This window comes from Cricetulus griseus, chromosome 7 (genome assembly GCF_003668045.3).
Source record: "Cricetulus griseus strain 17A/GY chromosome 7, alternate assembly CriGri-PICRH-1.0, whole genome shotgun sequence".
Lineage (NCBI taxonomy): Eukaryota > Metazoa > Chordata > Mammalia > Rodentia > Cricetidae > Cricetulus > Cricetulus griseus.
Genome location: NC_048600.1, coordinates 87199604 through 87222695, shown reverse-complemented (window position 1 = coordinate 87222695; position 23092 = coordinate 87199604). Strand labels below are relative to the sequence as shown.

Here is a 23092-nt window from a genome sequence, read left to right as displayed (position 1 = left end):
CTTCTTCCTTCAGTCAATGGAAAGAAATACAGAGGCCAACAATGGTCAGTGTACAGAGGTTGAGAGATTTTGCGACACTCAGTCATAAATGGGCTGCTTCTATCAAACCCCGATCTTCATGTCTCAGGGACATTTATGAAAGAAGAAGAGAAAAGACTGTAACACTTAGTGACACTGGAAGACACCAAGGAAGTAATGCCTTCCAGACACATCAGGACTTATGCACATATGAATTCCTAGTGCCTGCATGTTTGGACTTGCACAAGTGCAAGCTGGGGTCCCAGCACTGAGAAGGGAAAGTAGAGATCATCTCCCATCCCTACTCCAGAAGCCACTCACAACTGACAAAGGAAAAATATATTTTGTTCAATAAAGTCTCACTGAGTAACATACGACACTTAAGGGCAGGCTCCATGGCCAGCAGTAGACAGAGCTCAAGATATTTCTTAGAGATATTTTTGTCTCACAACATGATGCACTTTGGGAACATGTTTTACCTTATTTGTCTTTTGCTTATATATTATGGGCATTAACTGTATGTTTTTATAGGTTTCATATATGTGCATGTGTATATGTCTCTTGAAATATTTTTGAGAGAAATACAGAGCCATTGAATGGCTTTCATTTTGGTAACATATTTTAATCAATGGTTGCTAGTTTCCACTAGCTGTTATTGTGCCTGATTTGTAAGGGAAACTTATCCTCAGACAAACTTTGAGTTTGCAAGACTTGAATATACTTAGACCTTGATAAAGAAAAAAAACAATAATTGTTGGAGATACAGTAAACAAAAAGTTAGAGGGAAATTTATGCCACAGAATAAAAACATTTGATAGAGGGCAAGTCTAAGACTAATTGTATTAGGAACCTAAAAAAGAGGAATGCCTTAAACTCTAAGGATGCATAGGAAAAGAAATTACACACACACACACACACGCACAGAGAGAGAGAGAGAGAGAGAGAGAGAGAGAGAGAGAGAGAGAGAATCAGTTGAAATTAAAAACTAAATACCAAAAGAAGTCAATGAAGCCAAAAGTTGGTCCTTTAGATACAGTGATGATTTTTTGAAAAGCAAGTAACCAAGATAAAAAATAAAGTGGGCATAAGTCACGAGAATGAGAAATGAAAGAGGAGGAAAACTATACATGCCAAGAAAAATTAGAGAGTAACAAAAGAATGCTGTGAACAATTGCAACCATACGAATTGATAATATACACAAAGAATCCAATTTTTTAAACACAAAGCATTTAAAATTACTTTATCAGTTTTCAAATAGCCTGCTCTTAGCCTACTCAAAGATCTAAGATGGATCATACATAAATACTGACCACTCCATAAACTGGCAAACAAAGGGTAAGCCTACAATTTTTCTCTTCATTTCCTCCTTCCCCTAAGATTATTCAGCCCCATCTCAGAGTCCTGAGAGTATTGGTCCTAAATAGGTCCTGGGTAATTACACAGGATCTGGACTCCTCTGGGTCCAGCACCCCTGGGTCCAGAGACAGCTAAAAGGGGACACATAAGAATGTATTGACTGCAGAGGCTGCTCTTTCTTGTGTTTATAAGGAATAAAGGTGACCAGGGTCAGAAACATGGACTTTAATATGTTTTCAGTCATCTTGATAAATTGGCAGGAGGTACTTTACTGTCCTCCAACCTATGGATCTTGCATTTCCAGTTTTATGACAGTATGAGTGGCTGTTTTCAGGTATGATAACATTCTTTGCCATTTCCATACTTTGCAACACTTTGTCATACTGTAGAAATGCCTTGTTCCACATTTACATTAATAATCATTTTGGTAATGATGGGGTTATTACAATTACTTCCTAGGCAAGTCTATTTGCATTTCAGCCTAATAATAGCTCTTTGGGGTATGGCAAAAGCCTTCTTTTAGTATGTCCTTAGCTTTGGAACATTAGTAAACTTTGAATAGATCTCCTATCAAAAAGAGTTTGCTCTTTACTTCAACCCTTTGACCAGAGTACTGACATCACCTGGGTGTCCATTTATAAAGTTGATTATCAGCTTCATAATGATATTCAGTGTTTCCAGAGAATCCCAGGTGAGTTTCATGTACATTAACTGGTAGGACGATTTCCATTAGAGATTGTCATCTGCTGTTCAGGTCAATAATTGTGAGTTCAACAGTAGAAGAAGTGAAGTCCATTAGATCATCATCAGCAAGCTTCACAGGTAACTTCTGCCTTGCAATCTCTTCGTGAAAGCCTCCATAAGACATGGGCTCCACTCATCCACAGAATAAGAATAATTCAAAGAAACTAAGTGCACAATTTCACCAATATTGCCCTTTTCATTGGCACCAAACATAGCACCCAAGCGTTAAACTATTAGTGCAGCTACACTAATGACCATCAGCAGGATGGAGACCCCAGGAGTTAGACTCAGTCAGATATGGAAGGATTTCCCACATCTCTGTGTGTCACCCATTTTCAATTATTTTCATGTAAGGGTGGAACTCAGGGCCTTGGGAATGCTAGGGAGCTACAGTACAACTGAGCTAAATGCCCAGCCCCTGTCTCCACATGTATTTTGCTTCTCCTTGACTCCTTTGCCAGATCTGATATACACTGGGGTTCATTAGACAGAGTTGAGAAAAATGGAACAGGACAAGGAACTCTTCTAAAGATACAACCTACACAGTTGGGAATTCAATAGTCCAGTAGCTGCAGACCAGAGTCCCTGGGAAGAGTACAGTATCAAATCAAAGGCAGTCTGGAGGCAGTGTCTAAGGAGACTTCATTTTTTCTGATTCTTCTGCCAATTGCTCATATGAAACTAGTCACATTGTGAACAATTAGAGTTCCTGTGCTCTGATATAATGTTATTACTGATTTAAAGGTTACTAACAGTGTAAAACACTTTCATAGACATTTCCAGACATGACATAGACATGACCACAATTGTAATCAATACCAGAATCAGATCATGTAATAACTATCAAGTTAGGTATGGATATCTGAAGATGAAGTCAAGAGAAGGATAAAAATAACTTCTACTTTATAAAATGTTCATTGTATTTCTTTTCCTGCATCACTATCAGTGGAGTCATATGAAATGAAGCACAAACATTTTGAGTCATTAGTGTTATTGAAAAGAGCATTGCATATTACCCACCCCAAAACTTTCCATGAAGACACAACTGCATTTGTAAAACTAATCATAAACTATCAAATTTTCATTTTAAACTGTTAAGTGTAAAGAGTTTATATTCTGGGGAAATTAAAGAAGAGAAATTATTTGGATTTGATATTCACATATGCATTAACTTTGAAAAACTGTTTGTCTCAGACTACAGAAGAGTCAGGAAACCTTCATGGACATTGTGACATGTTCAGGAATAGCTGGCCTTGCTATGAGATGAGGACAGGAATGGCCTTTCTGGCACGAAGTGATGACTATGGCAACAATAGCTGTGAACCAGTAGGCAGGGACATAGGTAATTGTGAGATGAGTAGAAAATGCTGAGGGATCATGATAGCAGGTCTAATTGTGTACAGCATATAGCATTTCATGTTTTGGAAACATAAGTGGGACAAGTCTTGCCACAGAGGAGAACATGTAATGGACAAAAAGAACATCAAATAAGAAAGAATGGAGACACAAACTTCAATTTGAAATACAGTATTGTTGAAAAAGAAGAATGCAGGTACCCTGTGAGGGCCATATTGTAAACATTGGTACAAGTCACATGAGCAAGCTTCATTTGTGTATGTTATAGGAATTTTGTCCTTACAAACAAGATGGCCATCTGAGGAATGAACCAGGAAAGAGAGGACTGTAATTACATCTCAGGTTGGCAGTGTGTGTTAAACAAACTGAAGAAAATGGTGTTGAGACATGGGACATGTGTTGGAATTGAATTCTGAATTCAGTATTTCAGGAAAGAAATGATGGCATCCCTTTCTAAGAATATGGTTTTAGAAACCTGGATAACAAGAGAAGGAAGATGAAAGACTATATGCTATGCTAAACGGGAAGACAATATAAAAAAAGAAAAAATACAATAAAACTCATAAAATGTGTCTTGAATTTGTTTTATTATATTATGACAATCAAGAGAACTGTGAAACAAGATTTTGGGAGAAAGAGGAATAAATTTATCTTGGAATGTATTGAGCCTTAGATACCTATGAGAAAAAACAATGATTTAGTAACTTCTGTAGGTTAGAGAGACAGCTATATCTGACATTTAATTGGTAATCTAACAAATTGAAGTATGTGTGTTTTCCTTGGGCTCAAAGAGTTGTAACGATTGGTGTACAAAATAATTTTAAAAATCACAAAAAATACAGAATGGGGTGAACAATAGTTGCCTAGAAGAAGCAGGAAGGCAGGAAAGAGATATGGCAACACATTTTGCATATCAGATATAATTAGAAGTGAGTAGGCAAAAAAAAAAAGAAGTGAGTAGGCAATGTTAGAATAGTAGAACATGCTAAAGCAACATTAAGAAAAGTCAATTATGGCTTTAATGACAAAACATATTGGGATAAAGAGATTACAATGATTTTGATGAGAGCAAGATAAATCAATGTTGAGTATGCAACACACCACGGGTGACACAGAAAAATGTCTGTTTTCACTGAGACATGTAGATGGGTGTGGAGTGTCAGCAGAGTATAAACAACAGGGCTAGAATGCCATCATCTACCAAGACAACTGAAGAAGTTAAAAGATTAGGTATATTCTAAGCCATAGTGAAGCAAAAATATTCGGCCTAAGTATATGAAAAATAAAGAAAAATTATTCTTTCTAAATGAGTCAAAGAAGTGGAACTTAAATATTATCCCATACAAGCTTAAGTACTGGAAGTAAAAAATAGGAAGTTTTTTTTTTTCCTTACACTCATTGGAAGCAGATCATGACTGAAAACAACCAAACTCTCATCTCTCAGTTCCTCCTCCTTGGCCTGCCCATCCCCCCAGAGCACCAGAACCTGTTCTATGCCCTGTTCCTGGCAATGTACCTCACCACTGTCCTGGGAAATCTCATCAGCATCATCCCCATTCTACTAGACTCCCATCTCCATACTCCCATGTACTTGTTTCTCAGCAACTTGTCCTTCTCTGACCTCTGCTTCTCCTCTGTCACAATACCCAAATTGCTGCAGAACATGCAGAGCCATGACATATCCATTCCCTATGCAGGTTGTCTGACACAAATGTACTTTTTAATGGTTTTGGAGACATGGAGAGCTTCCTTCTTGTGGTCATGGCCTATGACTGGTACGGGGCCATATGCTTCTCCATTTATTACACCAGCATCACGAGTCCAATGTGCTTGTGTATTGATACCACTGTGGATGCTGACCACATTCCTAGCCATGAAACATACCCTGCTCGTGGTTAGATTGTCTTTTTGTGAGAACAATGTGATTCTTTGCTTTTCCTGTAAACTATCTGCTCTCCTAAAGCTGTCCTGCTCAAATATTTATGTTATGAGTTGATTATATTAATCATGAGTGGACTCTCTGTTATTATACCATTCCTACTCTTTGTTATGTCCTGTGCAAGGATTGTCTCCTCCATTCTCAAAGTTTCTTCTCCCCAGAGCATCCACAAGGTCGTCTTTACCAATGGTTCCCACCTATCTACGGTGTCTCTGTTCTATGGGACAATTATTAGATTGTACTTATGTCCAGAAGCTAATAACTCTATGGTGACACCCATGCTGAACCCTTTCAGCTACAGCCCGAGGAACAGAGACATGAAGGGGGCACTGAGAAGAGTGATCTACAGTAAGGAAAAACTCTTTGTAATGGTAGCACTTGAGATTTTTACATATTTTATATAATAACATTTAGTGATGCTAATATTTTATGTTAGATATCATTCCTCATGAAAGGGCATGCAACATAACTGTTCAGTACACAAAAGTAGGATTGTCTTTGATATCTGGGTACATCTTCCTTCTTACCTCATATGAACAATGTTGGAAATGCAGAGTGGAAGAGGTACTGTCTAATATGATCTCCATTCCTTACATTCTTAAGTTGCTGCAACATTTTATCATTTTACCCTGATTTCAATGTTGACTGATGTATCAGTTAAAGTAGTTTAAGAAATGGATTTATGACAATTGATAATGATGAATTCTCTCCAGAACCCAGCTTCTTCTAATATTTCCTAAAGGTTCTCCCACACTGATTTTTGTGTCATTTTTTTTCTCTTAGCTTCCACTATTACTTTCATATGTTTGTCATCTTTCCTGATTAGTCTTGACCCTAAACAAATTTATTGGAATTGTTTTGAATAATTGTCATTTGCAAAATGCTATCTTAATCTGAAATTGACTGATAACCAGGGACAATTCAATTTATTTCTTTAATATAAAGGAAAGAAAACTAGAAGCTGATACTGCCTCATGTATATTTTCCCCAACTCAGATGGTGAACCCCTGCCACAATAGCCACCAGAAATCAAGGCTCCAACTGAGGTTGAGACTCCCTCCTCGGCCACAGGTTAAACCTGCTTCAAAACTCCAAGCCACACAGGCCAGAAGACCAGAGAGGAAACAAAAACAAAGGAACAAAACACACATCCAACAAAGAAAACTCAGGCACCTAGACCTGTAATTACCCCCAAACCAGATGCTTATACACAAGTGTAAGAATACAATCAACAACAACCAGGGTAATATTTCACCACTGGAGTCTAGCTATCATACTACCCAAAGCCTTTAAAAATCCAACAAAGCTGATGTACAAGAAAAATACTTTAAAACCAACTTTATGAAGAAAATGGAGATCCTTAGAAAGGAAATGAATGAATCCCTTTAAGAAATTGAAGAAGGCTCCTGCCTGAATCCTGCCAAACTCCCACCATCACACGCTGGATCTCTCTGGGCCTGTACCTGCCATAGAGTGGACCCGCCCAGACAGGGAGGATCTCCCTGAGTCCAGAAACACCTCACTCTCCCTTCCCACTATGCCAGCCCGATCTCTCCTGAGGTGTGTGTACCCTCTACTCCTGTCCGACTCCTGCCCAATGTCTCCATCACACCCAGATTTCTCTGGGCCTGCACCTGCACAGAGTGGACCTGCCAGACAGGGAGGATCTCCCTGAATCCGGAAACACCTCACTCTTCTTCCTCCTGGATGGGAAAAAAATTTCCAATCAAATGGGCTCAAGAAACAAGCTGGGGTAGCAATACTAATATCTAACAAATTAGACTTTAAACTAAAATCAATCAAAAGAGATGAAGAAGGGCATTTCTTACTCATCACAGGAAAAGTCCATCAAGATGAAGTCTCAATCCTGAACATCTATGCTCCAAATACGAAGGCACCCACATTTGTAAAAGAAACATTACTAAAGCTCAAACCACACATAAAACCACACACACTTATAGTAGGAGACTTCAACACCTGGCTTTCACCACTAAACAGGACCACCAGACAGAAACTTAATGAAGAAACAAAGGATCTAACAGAAGTTATGACCCAGTTGGGATTAACAGACATCTATAGAACATTCCATCCAAACACAAAAGAATATACCTTCCTCTCAGTGCCACATGGAACCTTCTCTAAAATTGACCACATACTTGGCAACAAAAAATGGAAATAACCCCCTGTATCTTATCAGACCACCACACATTAAAGTTAGAATTCAACAAGAATAAAAATTGCAGAAAACCTACCAACTCATGGAAATGGAATAACATGCATTTGCACCATTCCTGGGTCAAGGAAAAAATAAAAAAAAGAAATTAAAGACGTCCTAGACTTTAATGATAATGTAGACACAACATACCCAAACTTATGGGACACTCTGAAAGTAGTGCTAAAGGAAAGTTCATAGAACTAAGTGCCCACATGAAGAAACTGGAGAATAGTCACACTAGAGAATTGACAGAACACCTGAAAGCTTTAGAACAAAAAGAAGCAAACTCACAAGGAAGAGTAGACACCATGAAATAATCAAACCGAGGGCTGAAATCAATAAAGTAGAAACTAGGAAAATATTACAAAAGAATCAAGGAAACAAAGAGTTGGTTCTCTGAGAAGATTAACAAGATAGACAAACCTCTGTCCAAACTAACCAAAAGGCAGAGAGAGAGCAAGCCAATTACCAAAATCAGAAATGGAAAGGAGGATATAACAACAAACACTGGGGAAATTCAGAGAATCATCAGGTCATACTTTGAAAACCTGTACTCCACAAAATCAAAAATCCAAAGGAAATGGACAATTTTCTGGATATATATAACTTACCAAAATTAAACCAAGAACAAATAAGCAGCTAAAATCAACCTATAACCCCTAATGAAATAGAAGCAGTCATCAAAAGCCTCCCAACCAAATAAAGACCAGGGACAGATGGCTTCACTGCAGAATTCTACCAAAATTCAAACAAAAGCTAATACCAATATTCCTCAAATTGTTCTACACAATAGAAGCAGAAGGGACATTGCCAAACTCTTTTTGTAAGGCTACAATTACTTTGATACCCAAGCCACACAAACATACAGCTAAAAAAGAGAACTACAGACCAATATCCCTCATGAACTGTTGGGAGCCAAATCTCAGGGCTTGGCATGAGATCCTAGGCCATGCTTGGCAAGCCACATAGTTAACCTTTACATAGCATCTCCTTAGAACTTCAGCTCAAGAAAAAAAACAACTTGACCCAGCCCTCCAACCACAGGCTCAGTCACTTAGGCAACCCTTCCTGGACCTCTTACTTAAAAAACTCTTTATCCTACCAAACATCCTCTTTGTGGCTTCCTAATATCCTGCCTACACTAACACCTGGCTCATAAACAACCTATTCTACCCCTCCCCATATCCTGCTCTGCCAATTATATAGCTAGCCTGAGAAAAAAGTAAAGTTTGCCACTTGATCAGAATCCTATCTTGTGGTTGTTCTTTCTGTGTCTCTTGTCCCCATTCCCTATCCCTGACTCTCTTGCCCCAGGTTGACATCCTGCAGGTCAGAACAATGAACTTCAATGCAAAAATACTCAACAAAATATTGGCGAATCGAATCCAAGAACACATCAGAAAAATCATCCACCATGATCAAGTAGGCTTCATCCCAGGGATGCAAGGATGGTTCCACATATGAAAATCCATCAATGTAATCCACCACATAAACAAACTAAAAAAGAAAAATCACATGATCATCTCACTAGATGCTGAAAAAGCCTTTGACAAAATCCAACATCCCTTCATGATAAAGGTCTTGGAGAGAACAGGAATAACAGGAACATGTGTAAACATGATAAAAGCAATATACAGCAAACCAACAGCCAACATCAAACTAAATGGAGAGAAGCTCAACACGCTTCCTCTAAAATCAGGAACAAGACAAGACTGTCCACTCTCTCCACATCTCTTCAATATTGTCCTTAAAGTTCTAGCTAGAGCAATAAGAAAAGAAATGGAGATCAAGGGAACACAAATTGAAAAGGAAAAAGTCAAATTTTCACTGTTTGCAGATGACACAATAGTCTACATAAGTGACCAAAAAAACTCTACCAGGGAACTCCTATAGCTGATAAACACCTTCAGCAAAGTAGCAGGATACAAAATTAACTCAAAAAATCAGTAGCCCTACTGTATACAGATGATAAACGCAATGAGAAAGAAATCAGAGAAACATCACCCTTTACAATATCCACAAACAACATAAAATATCTTGGGGTAATGCTAACCAAAAAAGTAAAAGACCTGTACAGTAAGAACTTTGAGTCTTCAAAGAAAGAAATTAAAGAAGATACCAGAGAATGGAAAGACCTCCCATGCTCTTAGATAGGTAGGATCAACATAGTAAAAATGACAATCTTGCCAAAAGCAATCTACAGATTCAATGTGATCCCCATCAAAATCCCAACACAGTTCTTCACAGACCTTGAAAGAACAATACTCAACTTTATATGGAAAAACAAAAGATCCAGGATAGCCAAAACAACCCTGTACAATAATGGAATTTCTGGAGGCATCACCAACCCTGCCTTCAAGCTCTAATTTAGAGCCATAGTCCTGAAAACAGCTTGGTATTGGCACAAAAATAGACAGACAGACCAATGGAACCAAATTGAAAACCCTGATATTAATCCACACACCTATGAACACCTGATTTTTGACAAAGAAGCTAAATCTATACAATGGAAAAAAGAAAGCATCTTCAACAGACGGTGCTGGCACAACTAGAATCGATCATGCAGACGATTGCAGATAGATCCATATCTATACCATGTACAAAACTTAAGTCCAAATGGATCAAACATTTCAACATAAATCCAGCCACACTGAATCTTCTAGAAGAGAAAGTTGGGGATACCCTTGAGCAAATTGGTACAGGAGACTGCTTCCTGAACATAATACCAACAGCACAGACATTGAGATCTATAATAAATAAATGGGACCTCCTGAAACTGAGAAGCTTCTATAAAACAAAGGACATAGGAATACAAAACAACAGCCCACAAAATGGAAAAAGATCTCCACCAACCCCACATCTGACAGAGGGATTATTTCCAAAATATATAAGGAGCTCAAGAAGCTAGCCACCAAAACACCAATCAATGAAAATAAAAAGTGGGGCACAGAACTAAATAGAGAATTCTCAACAGAGGAATCTAAAATGGCTGAAAGACACTTAAGAAAGTGCTCAAAATCCTTAGCCATCAGAGAAATGCAACTCAAAACAGCTCTGAGATACCATCTTACACTGGCCAGAATGGCTAAAAATAAAAAAATACCAATGACAATCTATGCTGGAGAGGATGTGGAGAAAAAAGGAACACTCCTCCATTGCTGGTGGGAGTGCAAACTTGTAAGACCACTTTGAAAATCAGTATGGCAGTTGCTCAGGAAAATGGGAATCAGTCTACATCAAGATCCAGCAATTCCCATCTTGGGCATATACCCAAATAATACACGTTCATACAACAAGGACATATGTTCAACCATGTTCATAGCAGCATTGTTTGTAATACCCAGATCTAGAAGCAACCTAGATGCCCCTCAACTGAAGAATGAATAGAGAAAATGTGGTACATTTACACAATGGAGTACTACTCAGAGGAAAAAAGCAATGGAATCTTGAAATTCACAGGCAAATAGATGGAACTAGAAGAAACCATCCTGAGTGAGGTAACCCAGTCACAAAAAGACAAACATGGTATGTACTCACTCATATATGAGTTTTAGACATAGAGCAGAAGATTACCAGCCTACAATCCTCATCACCAAAGGAACTAGGAAACAAGGACTCTAAGAGAAAAATGCATGGACCATGGAGAATGGGAAGGGGCAGGATCTCCTGAGCTAATTGGGAGCATGGCGGTAGGGCAGAGGGAGCTGGAAGAATGAGAGGAGGAGAAGAGGAGGTGAGAGGAGGAAATGGAGGAGCAGAAAGGTTGAGTCTGGGGAAGAATAGAGTAGAGCAGGATGAGAGATACCATAACAGAAGGAGCCATTATAGGTTCAAGGAGAGATCTGGTACTAGGGAGATTTCCAGAGATCTACAAGGATGACACCAACTGACAATCTAGGCAATGGTGATGAGGCTACCCTAACTACCCTTCCCCTATAATGAGACTGAGCCCTCATCCATTGACTGATAGAAGCAGAGGCAGACATCCAGATCTATACACTGAACTGAACTCTAGAATCCAGTTGCAGAGAGGGAGGAATAAAGATCAAAAGGGTCGGTACCAGGCTGTTGAAACGCTCAGAAACAGCTGGCCTGAACTAGGGAGAGCACATGGGAGGCCAGCATGGGACTGATCCAGACCCCTGAACATGGATGTCAATGAGGAAGCCTCGGCACTCTATGGGATCCCTGGTGGTGGATCAGTATTTTTCCCTGGTGTAAGAAGGGACTTTGATAGCCCATCCCACGTGAAGGGATACTCTCTTGGCCTGGACACATGGGGGAGGGCCTAGGCCCGGCCCAGGATGATGTGGTGGACTTTGGGAAGCCCTGTGGAGGGCCCTGACCTCCCTGGGGAGCAGAGGGGTAATGAGGCGAGGGACTGACTGGTGGGGGTTGGGGGAAGTGAGGGAGAGGGAGAATAGATTGTCGTGTGAAGAAAACTTGTTCCTAATTTGAACTAATAAAAAAAGCAAAAAAAAGAAAGAATTTGAGGAAAATAAACAAAAAATTGGAGGAAATGAATAAATCCAATTTTAAAAGTCCAAGAAAGCAAAGCAAAAACAGATGAATGAAATAATGAAACTGTTCAAGACCTTATAATGGACATAGAAGCTATAAAAAAACAAAAACTTGTGGAAAATCTGGAAATGGAAAATCTGCGTAAGTGAACAGGAAGCATAGATACATTACAAACAGAGTACAAGAAATGGATAAAAGAATCCTGTGTTGAAGACATGATGAAAAATAGATACATCAATCAAAGAAACTGTACAATCTAAAAACTTCTGGACACAAAACATCCAGGAAATCTAGAATGAAAGACCAAACTTAAGAACAGTAGAAATAGAAGAAAGAAAAGATTCCTAATTCACAGGCCCAGAAAATATTTTCAACAAGTTCATAGAAGAAAATTTTCCTAACATAAAGAGGGAGATGCCAATAAAGATAAGAGAAGCATACAGAACAACTAGATTGGACCAGAAAAGAAAGTCCCCTTGCCAAATAACAACTAACACACTAAATATTCAGAACAAAAATGATTATTAAAAGCTTCAAGGGAAAAGATTTAGAAACATGCAAATATAGACATGCTAGAATTAAATCCAGCTTCTCAGGAGAGACTCTAAAACCAAGAAGGGCCTTGACAGATGTTCTATAGATTCTAAGAGATGCCAGTGCAGACTGCTATACTCAGCAAAGCAATCAAACTCCATAGATTGAAACAACAAGATGTTCCATGAAACAGTCAAATTAATACAATATCTGTCTTCAAAGTAGTAGTTGAGTCTTTTGCCTACTTATGGGGCCCTTTTCCTTCTATTGTGTTGCCTTGTCCAGCATAGATGTGATGGTATATATCTGGCAGTGTTTAGTTGACGTGCCTGGGAGGCCTACTCTTCCTTGAGGGAAAATAGAGGGAATAGGATCTCATGAAGAAAAGAGATAGGGGAGACACTGGGGAGAGAGTAGCAAGGGGAAATTTCAGTTGGGTTATAATATGTGAGAGAAAATAATAAAATTCAAAAATGCACTAAATATATGAGAGAAATAATAAAAAGTTTAAATAAACTGGACATTTTAAAGGGAAGAAAAATCTTTTTAATGTAGAATTACCATATGCCTAGGTGCATAGCTACAATAATCGATTCAAGCAAATGATTATATAAACATTTACATAGGTGCAACTTTAGAGAATTAATCTTTAGAGAATAATAGGTTCTAAAAGGCACTGTAGACTGCTTAATGACCTAGAAAATACCAAGGCTATTTAATTATACTCATGGAAATGAAAATCACAATAAAACTAGGGATGGTGGGTTGGTTAAATTGGAATGTGAGTCTACCATACAATCACTTTTGCTTCTAATGTCAAAAACACAGAGAGTGTATGCGTCATTCTTAGAGAAATTAAAATTATTTGATTAGCAAGCAAAATGTGATTGTTCTATGCAACGAGAGATGGCAGAAATCTGTCTGAAATACTGTATATCCATAAATCCTACATATACATCCACATTCAAAAATGAAAGTTAATCATCACTATGAGCCCAATAAAGGTTAGACCAATAAGGATCGAGAATCCCTGGTGTAGAGAGTTTGTTTTTCATTATCATGTACAGACTTTCATCCAACTGATGGCTGCCAAGTTCAGGACTACCCTGAAAAAAGGAATTATAAATGCCACCTATGACCTCATGCTCAATGGTGAACTCATAGAACATGACCTTAGGAAGTGATCTCACAAATATGGAGATCAGATGGTGTAATGGTGAAGTAGTAGGTACTGTGAAGGCTTCTTTAAAAAGGTAAGGAGACAAAATGAGTGAATAGGCATAGGTTAATGAACTACTTTTCTAATGGCTTACAGAAGCATTAAACATGCAATCTACTTGTCATTTTCCTGACTTCACATACTAGCACACCAAGAAAGTTGGCTGATGAAGTTTTCCAGAAGGTTGCATATCTACACTAAGTCTTTTGGAGGTACACAGTCATGCTGAATTGAGATGCTGTCCTTGGAAGTCTATCCAGTGTGTGTCATTTTCTAAGATCTCACTCTACTTAAAAGCTATTGGATGTGCTGGAAAGATAGATCAACCAACCAAGGCTAGACTCAAAACCAAAAATATAAAAACTTCTGCTTGTTCCTCATATAACTTTCTGCTGTATTAGACACTTTAAATCATTAACAATCAGAATAAGGCCTAATAATTTGGGGTGGTTTTCCAGTCATACATATTCTCTTCTTCCTCTAAGAAAGTGGAATTCAGTCAAGCAGAAACCCTGATCACTACCTGAACAGTCAACGAGTATGCATCTTTCCATGCTTTTTTGGCTTTCTGGTTGCTGTTATTTGCTTATTTGTTTTGTTTGTTGTTCTTGTTGTTTGAATTCTACCTTTCCTATATGTTGGAAGGGATGATTGGTGACTATAATTGGTCTCCACTAGAGATCCCTGAGGTGAATTGGTCCTAGAAAGGTCCTGGGTAATTACTATGTATTTAATGAGTTATACAGGACCTGGATTCCTCTGGGAGGCAGAGCCTGCAAGGCCAGGGAATGTCAGCAGGGGGATGTCACTAGGAATGGTGCAGATAGTTGATGAGTACAAAGGCCACTAGTTCCTATGTATGAAAATAAATGAAGGTGAGTGGGATAGCGAACCACAAGCTTTGATTCAGCCTCAACAGATCTGGGTAAATTCAGGAATAAAAAGTAAGTGTCTTGCTGTCAACCCACATAAATTTCCAGTGTGATGGAGGAGATTTTTCCAGGTATGATATTCTTTTTATCTCTGTCCCCCCCCAAGATTTCACCACAATGCAAAGTATTTGTTTCATGACCATCATATAATTGCTTTCATATGGATGGGTTCATTACAATTACTCATGGTGTAATTCTCTCTCAATATCACATCATTTCAACACAAGAGCAGCACTGTGAGATGGAGTTCACTGCTGTAGTGTGGTACAGTTATTTACTATTCTTTCCCCTGGGAGGCCTTAACAAACTCTGAGCAATGTCCGACCCAAGATGATGATTGCTTTTTAACTGTACAAGTTCACAAACCTGTGTTCTAGTGGTAACACCTGTGATTGTGCCTAAGCACACTCTATCAAGAATGATATTAATATCATCTGGGTGTTCAGGTAAAACATACGATGAAAGCTACCAACCAAAACCAGTACTGATAGAGAATCTTAGATGTCGAAAACATAAGAAACACATTCCTTGGGATTTTTATGTGCTGTTTCATTTGAGAAAGGTGGACTTAACATCTAAAGAAGGGATGAAGTCCATTGGCCCATCAGTGGTAACAATTGATGGTATTTCTCTGGATGTAGTCTTTGCACACATGCCTACCTAACACAGAGTTACTGCTCATTTACAGGAGAAGGAGAAACTGAGCACAATGCTACATGCCCATAATGCCAGTGTTCGGGAAGCAGAGGCAGGAGTGCTGCATGTTTGAGGTCAGTCTTGGATACATAAGCAGTTCATCTTTTTAAATGTTCTGAGATACTTTTCCTGCATGTTTTCCTCCTCTGCCATGCTAATCTACAATATCTAAGTGTGCAAACTATTAATCCGGCTGTATTAAACACAGTCGTTCTGTGAAGATACAATCAGTCACACTTGGTTGTTCTATTTAAGAGAAAGTGGCTCAGATCTCTTGATGTTTCTCCTCCTTCCTGATCTTTGGAAGATGTGATAGATTCATTAGCCAAGGTTGTCAATAATAAGAGATTAACACGCATGTGTTTGTGTGGGGCATGTGTGTATGTATGTGTGTATGTATGTGTGCCCTTGAATGTGACTTAGTACACAGAATGTCCAGTGCTGGAGGCTAATAAGGTCAACATTTGAGGAACTGTCTATACATTGGAGTCCTTGAGAAGGTTGGAGGTCACAGGATTGTATCTCAAGCAGAATATGAAAACTTTTCTTCAGTGGACTGTCCTTTTCCTCTAATTCCTTCCTCTGATTGCCTGAAGATCATCACCTTATGAAGTTCGTGTTACTTTACTCAAAGTCTACAGATTAAAAGACCATTAGAATGCCACAGTGTAAATGAAGCAGATTGAAGGAGAAGAGAAGTGTCAGGAGACATGAGAACATGGACATGAACTGAGTCTTCTTCTGTATTCCAGTAAAGAGAAGATGTGATCCTGATATACGAATATAATTGCACAAAGTGCTAGATGCTATGGGAAGATAATGAAGGTAGACTCTGTACAATGTAGGAAAGCAGTTCAAGGTAAGGAAAAATGAATGGATCAAAATTAACAGATTTCTGACTCAAATATGAATTCTTTTACTATACTATCGCATACTGGAGAGAAAGAGAATGAGGAATGTGTTGAAAAACAACAAAATGAAGACATGAATTTCACTTGGGGGTTTTAACCTCCTGATGCCTGTCATACATGCAATGGAGGGAAGACGATTAGTGAACAGTGGAGCAGATATCTGTAAGTTAAAGAGACATTCATGCCTGAGTTTGAAATGGTAATCTAAGGCATTAGATCATGTGAGCTTTTCTTGGAAATTTATATAAAATTATGATGCTAAAGCTCAAAGCAGCCAACCAGTAGCTCTTACCTCTACCAAGGCTGAATTGGAGATCCTGTCTTCCCTGTGACTGGAAACAAAATCTCACATGAGAACCTTTGCTTCATCCTTGTATACCTCTCTAGTACTGAGATTAAAGGTGTGAGCTCTGTTTCTCTTTTTTTAAAAAAGTTATGATGCTAAAGCTCATCCAGTATCTTCAAGAACCTCAATATACAAAATAACATAGAGCAAAGTGCAACTGAACATACAACAGTTACCCAGGATGTGCAGATGGAGAGAGAAGCATTAGTTCACTTGACATCTCAGTAGAAATGCATAGAAATGTCTAGGAAAGGATGGAAGATAAAAACATATTAAAGAGAAGTTGAGAAAAATCATTAATGATTAGAATGATTACAGACATTTGGAATTTGAGGTTATAATTATGATGATGACTGCCAGATCTATTGTTGTGAATATTATCCTAGATATATGTTCATTTTTACTTTGAATTTTTAGGGACCCTGATATTTTCTCATTACGATACTGGAGATGAAGAAATGATAATGAACAACCAAACTATCATCTCTCAGTTCCTCCTGCTGGGCCTGCCCATTCCCCCAGAACACCAGCACCTGTTCTATGCCCTGTTCCTGGCCATGTACCTCACCACCATCCTGGGGAATCTCATCATCATCATCCTCATCCTACTGGACTCCCATCTCCACACACCCATGTACTTCTTTCTCAGCAACTTGTCCTTCTCTGACCTCTGCTTCTCCTCTGTCACAATGCCTAAATTGCTGCACAACATGCAGAGCCAGGACCCATCCATCCCCTATGCAGGCTGTCTGACACAAATGTACTTTTTAATGGTTTTCGGAGTCATGGAGAGTTTCCTTCTTGTGGTCATGGCCTATGACCGCTATGTGGCCATCTGTTTCCCCCTGCATTACACCACCATCATGAGCCCCAAAGTCTGTATGTGTCTGATGGTGCTATGCTGGGTACTTGCCATGCTGTATTCCATGTTGCACACTCTACTCTTGTCTAGATTGTCATTCTGTGAGAACAGCGTGATCCCCCAGTTTTTCTGTGACATATCTGCCCTGCTCAAGTTGGCTTGTTCTGACATTCATATTAATGAATTGATGATATTTATCATTGGAGGGCTTGTGAGTGTCATCCCATTCTTACTCATCATTGTGTCCTATGTACAAATTGTCTGCTCCATCCTAAAGGTTTCTTCTACTCGGGTTCTCCACAAGGTCTTCTCCACATGTGGCTCCCACCTGTCTGTGGTCTCACTGTTCTATGGGACAATTATTGGTCTCTACATATTTCCATCAACTAATAACTCCACTGTGAAGGAGTCTGCCATGGCCATGATGTACACAGTGGTGACTCCCATGCTGAATCCCTTCATCTACAGCCTGAGGAACAGAGATATAAAAGAGGCCTTAATAAGAGTCCTTTGCAAGAAGAAAATCTCTTCATAATGGTAACGCTGGGATTTTTCAATTTTTAAAATTTATCTAGTGAATATATTAATATTGCAAAATATATCTATGAAGTGAGACACATATTCAATAACATACTACATAATATTTCCACTTCAATCAGGAGTTTTTCAAAGTAGTTCAGTTAGGGAATAGGACATTAATGACTCAGTGATACTATCCTCTGTCTGTCAAGTGTGATTCTAGAAAATCATTAGGTAAAAGACACTGTTTAGTCAGATTTCCATTCCTTACATTCTTTTCATCCCAATGTTGAGATTTATGCAAATTTATGTATTGACTTCAGTATGCTTTTTAAATATTAATAAACGATATATCATGATCCCGTGTTGATGCTCAATAATCTTTCTGTTTATTCATTTTTCTCTCATATAGTACATTCTGAACACAGCTTCCCCTCCCTCTGCTTTTCCCAGGCTCTCTCCAATTCCCCCCTTTCTCTGATCCACTCCTCCCTTCAGAAAAGAGCAGACTTCCCAGGGACACCAATTGAACATTGCATAACAAGATGCAATAAGACTAGGCACAAACCCTTATAGCAAGGCTGGATGAGGCAGTTCAATAGGAATAAAGGAGTCCCAAGAGCAGACAAACAAGTCAGAGTCACCCCAACTCCTACCGATAGGAGTCCCACAAAAACCCCAAGCTTTACAACTACAGCATGTATGCAGAGTTCCTATGCAGGTTCCGTGATTGCTGCTTTGGCATCTGTGAACCCCATGAGCCCAGCATAGTTGACTTTGTGGACCATGTTTTCCTGATGTCTCTGACCCCACTCTCTTATACAATCCTTCCTCTCCTTCATCTGCAGGGTTCCATAAGCTCTGCCTAATGTTTGGGTAGATGTCTCTGTATCTGCTCCCATCGACTGCTAAAGGAAGCTTCTCTAATGATGATTGGGATAGGCACCAGTCTATTAGTATAGCAGAATATCATTAGAAATAATTTCATTGCCTTTTTTGGTAGGTCATGTTTGGTTCTTTCCTAGATCTCTGAGCCATTCACCTTCTACTTCCTGGCCATGCAGGCAGGTCATTGGTTCCCTCTTGTGGCTTGGACACAAAGTTAGACCAGTCATTGGTTAGCCACTCCCATGAGCTATAAGCTACCTTTGTCCCAGAACATATGTCCCAACCAGGACTGGCCTGGTTGAAGGTTTTGCAGATAGATTGGTGCCCCAGTTCCAACACTAGGAGCTCATCCTAGTTAAAGTAGGTGGCCAATTCAATAACTGTGGAATACTTCATTATGTGACTATACCACATTTTTTTACCCATTCTTCATTGAGGGACATCTAGTTTGTTTCCAGTCTCTGGCTATTGTGAATAAAGCCACTACGAACATAGTTAAGCAAGCATCATTGTGGTAGGATTAAATGCCTTTTGTGTATGCTTAAGAGTGTTATAGCTGGGTCTTGAGGTAGATGGAGTCCCAATTTTATGAGGAACTGCAATACTGATGCCCAGTGGCTGTATAAGTCTACACTCCCTCATTCAATAAAGGAGTATTCCTCTTGCTCCACATCCTCACCAGTATGAGCTGCCAATTGTGTTATTCATCTTAGCCTTTCAGAAAGATATAATATAGAATCTCATAGTAGTTTTGATTTGAATTTACGTGATGGTTAAGGATGTTGAAAATTTTCTTTAAGTGTTTCTTGGCCATTTGGAATTCCTTTACTAAGAATTCTCTGTTTAGATCTGAACTCCATTTTTAATTGGATTTTTTTGTTTTTTATGTCTAGAATCTAGTGTTCCTTGTATATTTTAGACATTGGTCCACTATCAAGTATGGATTTTATGAAAAGCTTTTCCCATTCTGTAGGTTGCTGTTTTGTCCCATTGACAGTGTCCTTTGCCTTGTAGAAGAAGCTTTTCAGTTTCATGAGCTCTCATTTATTAATGGTTGATCTTAGTGTCCATACTATTGGTGTTCTATTCAGGTAGTTGTCTCCTGTGACAATAAGTTCAAGGCTATCCCCTATTTTCTCATCTGTCAAATGCAATGTGTAGTTTAATATTAAGATCTATGATCCACTTGGTTTTGAGTTATGTTCTGGGTGATAAATATGAATCTATTTGTATTCTTCTACATACTGACATCCATGTAGACCAGCACAATGTGTTGAAGATGATTTCTTTTTTCTGTTGTATATTTCTGGCATCTTTATCAAAAATCGAATGTCTACATGTATGTGGATTTATGTTTACGTCTTCAGTGCTAGTCTATTGATCAACATATCTCTTTTATGACAATACCATGTGGTTTTTGTTACTATAGCACTACAGTGCAGGTTGAAATCAGTGATAGTGATGCCTCCAGAACTTCTTTTATTGTGCAGAACTGTTCTAGCTATCCTGGGTTTTTAATGCTTTTCCATATGAAACTGAGCATTATCCTTTCAAGGTCTGAAAAGAATTGTGTTATAATTTGGATAGGGATTGCTTTTGGTAGGATGCCCATTTTTACTATAGTAATTCTACCAATCCATGAGCATGGTAGATCTCTCCATTTTTGTTATGTCTCCTTTACTTTCATTCTTCAAATACTGGAAACTTTTATCATACAAGTCTTGGACTTGTGAGGGACAGGTGAGTGCCTGAGATCCTGGCAGGAAAGCCCTGCTGTCTAGGCCCTATCCCACACCCCTGCCCCGCCACAGCACCCTCAGCAACCAGGCAGAAGTACCCTCTCTCATCAACAATTCCCCAACACTTCACCAGTATGCACCAGACCTGTTCCCATACCTGGAAGGACAGTGTCCATAGGACCTCCACCCACACCTGGAGGTACAGTGACCACCAGAGCCACAGGCCCCACCTGTGCTGATTGGAGGAAGACATGGGCAGACAACAGTGTAAGAATACATTCAACAACACAAAGAGCAATATGGCAGCATCAGAAACTAGTGACCCTACATCAACAAGACCTGAAAACCTCATCAGAGAGGAAGCAGAAGGAAAAAAATTTAAATAAATTTATGAAGATGATAGAGGCCACTAAAAGAGAGAAATAAAAAGTTCCCTTAATGGAAGAAAGGACAAACAAAAAATGTGAGAAATCCCTTAAAGAAAACAAAGAAGAGACCAGACAGTGGTGGCATAAGCCTTTAATCCCAGCACTCAGGAGGGAGAGGCAGGCAGATCTCTGTGATTTTGAGACCAGCCGGGTCTACAAGAGCCAGTTCCAGGACAGCCTCCAAAGCCACAGAGAAACTCTGCCTCAACCCCTGCCCAAAAACAGAAAGCAAAGAAGAACAAGAAAAACTTAACTAGTCCAAGGCTTGAAAATTGAAATAGAGGCAATAAAGAACACACACCAAGAGAACTCTGGAAATGGAAAGGCTGTGTAAATGAACAGGAACTATAGATGCAATCGTAACTGACAGAATATAAGAGATGAAAAGGAGTATCTCAGGAGTTGAAGATACAATAAAGAAAATAGATTCATTGGTCAAAGAAAATGTTAAATCCAAGAAAGCTTAAAACAAAATATCCAGGAAATCTGGGACACCATGAAAAGACCGATCCTAAGACTCACAGGGACAGGAGAAGGAGAAATCCAACTCAAATGCACAGAAAATATGTTCAACAAAATCAAAAAAGAAATTTTGATTTCTTTTCAACCCAAGAAGTAGGTTGGGAGGAAGTTATCTGCACCCACAAAAACACAGGCAACAGATTACAGCAATCTCCAAAGAACGGAAATACACAAACACTACAACCATCAATAACAAAACCAAATATAACAGGAATTACCAATCACTAGTCATTAATATCTCTTAATATCAATGGTGTCAATTAGCCTATAAAAAGACACAGGATATCAGAATTGATAAGAAACCAAGATCCATCCTTCTGCTGCATACAATATACACACCTCAACCTCAAAGACAGACATTACCTCAAAGTAAAGGGTTGGGAAAACACTTGCAAATCAAATGGACCTAAGAAACAAGCAGATGTAGCTATCCTAATGTCTAAAAAATACACTTCAAATAAAATTAATCAAAAGAGATTGAAAAGGACATTTCATATTCATCACAGGAAAAATACATCAAGAAGAAGTCTCAATTCTGAACATTTATACACAAACACGTGGACAACCACATTTTTAAAAAGAAACATTACTAAAGCTTAAATCACACATCAGACCCCACACACTAATAGTGGGAGATTTCAACACCCCACTCTCACCAGTGTACAGATCTGCCAGATAGAAACTTAACAGAAAATAAGGAAACTAGCAGACTATATGACTCAAGTGGACTTAATAGACACCTAAGGAACATTCCACCCAAAAACAAAAGAATATATCTTCTCAGCACCTCATGGAACCTTCTCTAAAACTGACCACATAATCAATCACAAAGAAAATCTCAACAAATACAAAAATTGGAATAACGCCCTGTATTTCATTGGATCACCATGGGTAAAAGTTAGAATTCAACAACAATACAAACTACAGAACGCCTACAAATGCATGGAAACTGAACAATTCTCATCTGAATTAACACTGGGTCAAGGAGGAAATAAAGAAAGAAAATAAAGTCTTCCTATATTTCAAAGAAATGAATGCACAACACGCCCAAATTTGGGGGACCCTCTGAAAACAGTGCTAACTGAAAAGTTCATAACACAAAGTGCTTACAAAAATAATTTGGAGAACTCACATTAGTGAATTAATAGCACACCTGAAAACTCTAGAAAAATATACAATAGACAATAGGAAATAATCCAATTGAGGGCTGAAATTAACAAAATACAATAAAGAAAACAATACAAATATAAATAAATAAATAAATAAATAAATAAATAAATAACAAGAAAAAATCAATGAAACAAAGAGTAGGGTTATTGAGAAAACAAGATGTACAAACTGTTATT

The 23092-nt window shown here is 38.6% G+C and overlaps 1 protein-coding gene and 1 pseudogene across 1 annotated transcript; both read left to right on the top strand.

Annotated features, from left to right (window-relative positions):
- Positions 1–4886: 4886 nt before the first annotated feature.
- Positions 4887–5818, top strand: LOC100769703 (annotated as a pseudogene).
- Positions 5819–17246: 11428 nt separating this feature from the next.
- LOC100765851 (olfactory receptor 1468) lies at positions 17247–18185 on the top strand. Its single transcript, XM_027426167.1, has one exon. The coding sequence runs from the start codon at positions 17247–17249 to the stop codon at positions 18183–18185; it is 939 nt and encodes a 312-aa protein (XP_027281968.1).
- Positions 18186–23092: the final 4907 nt, after the last annotated feature.

Coding starts and splice junctions, on each gene's coding strand:
- LOC100765851 (XM_027426167.1), top strand. CDS start 17,247: ATGATAATGAACAACCAAACTATCATCTCTCAGTTCCTCCTGCTGGGC.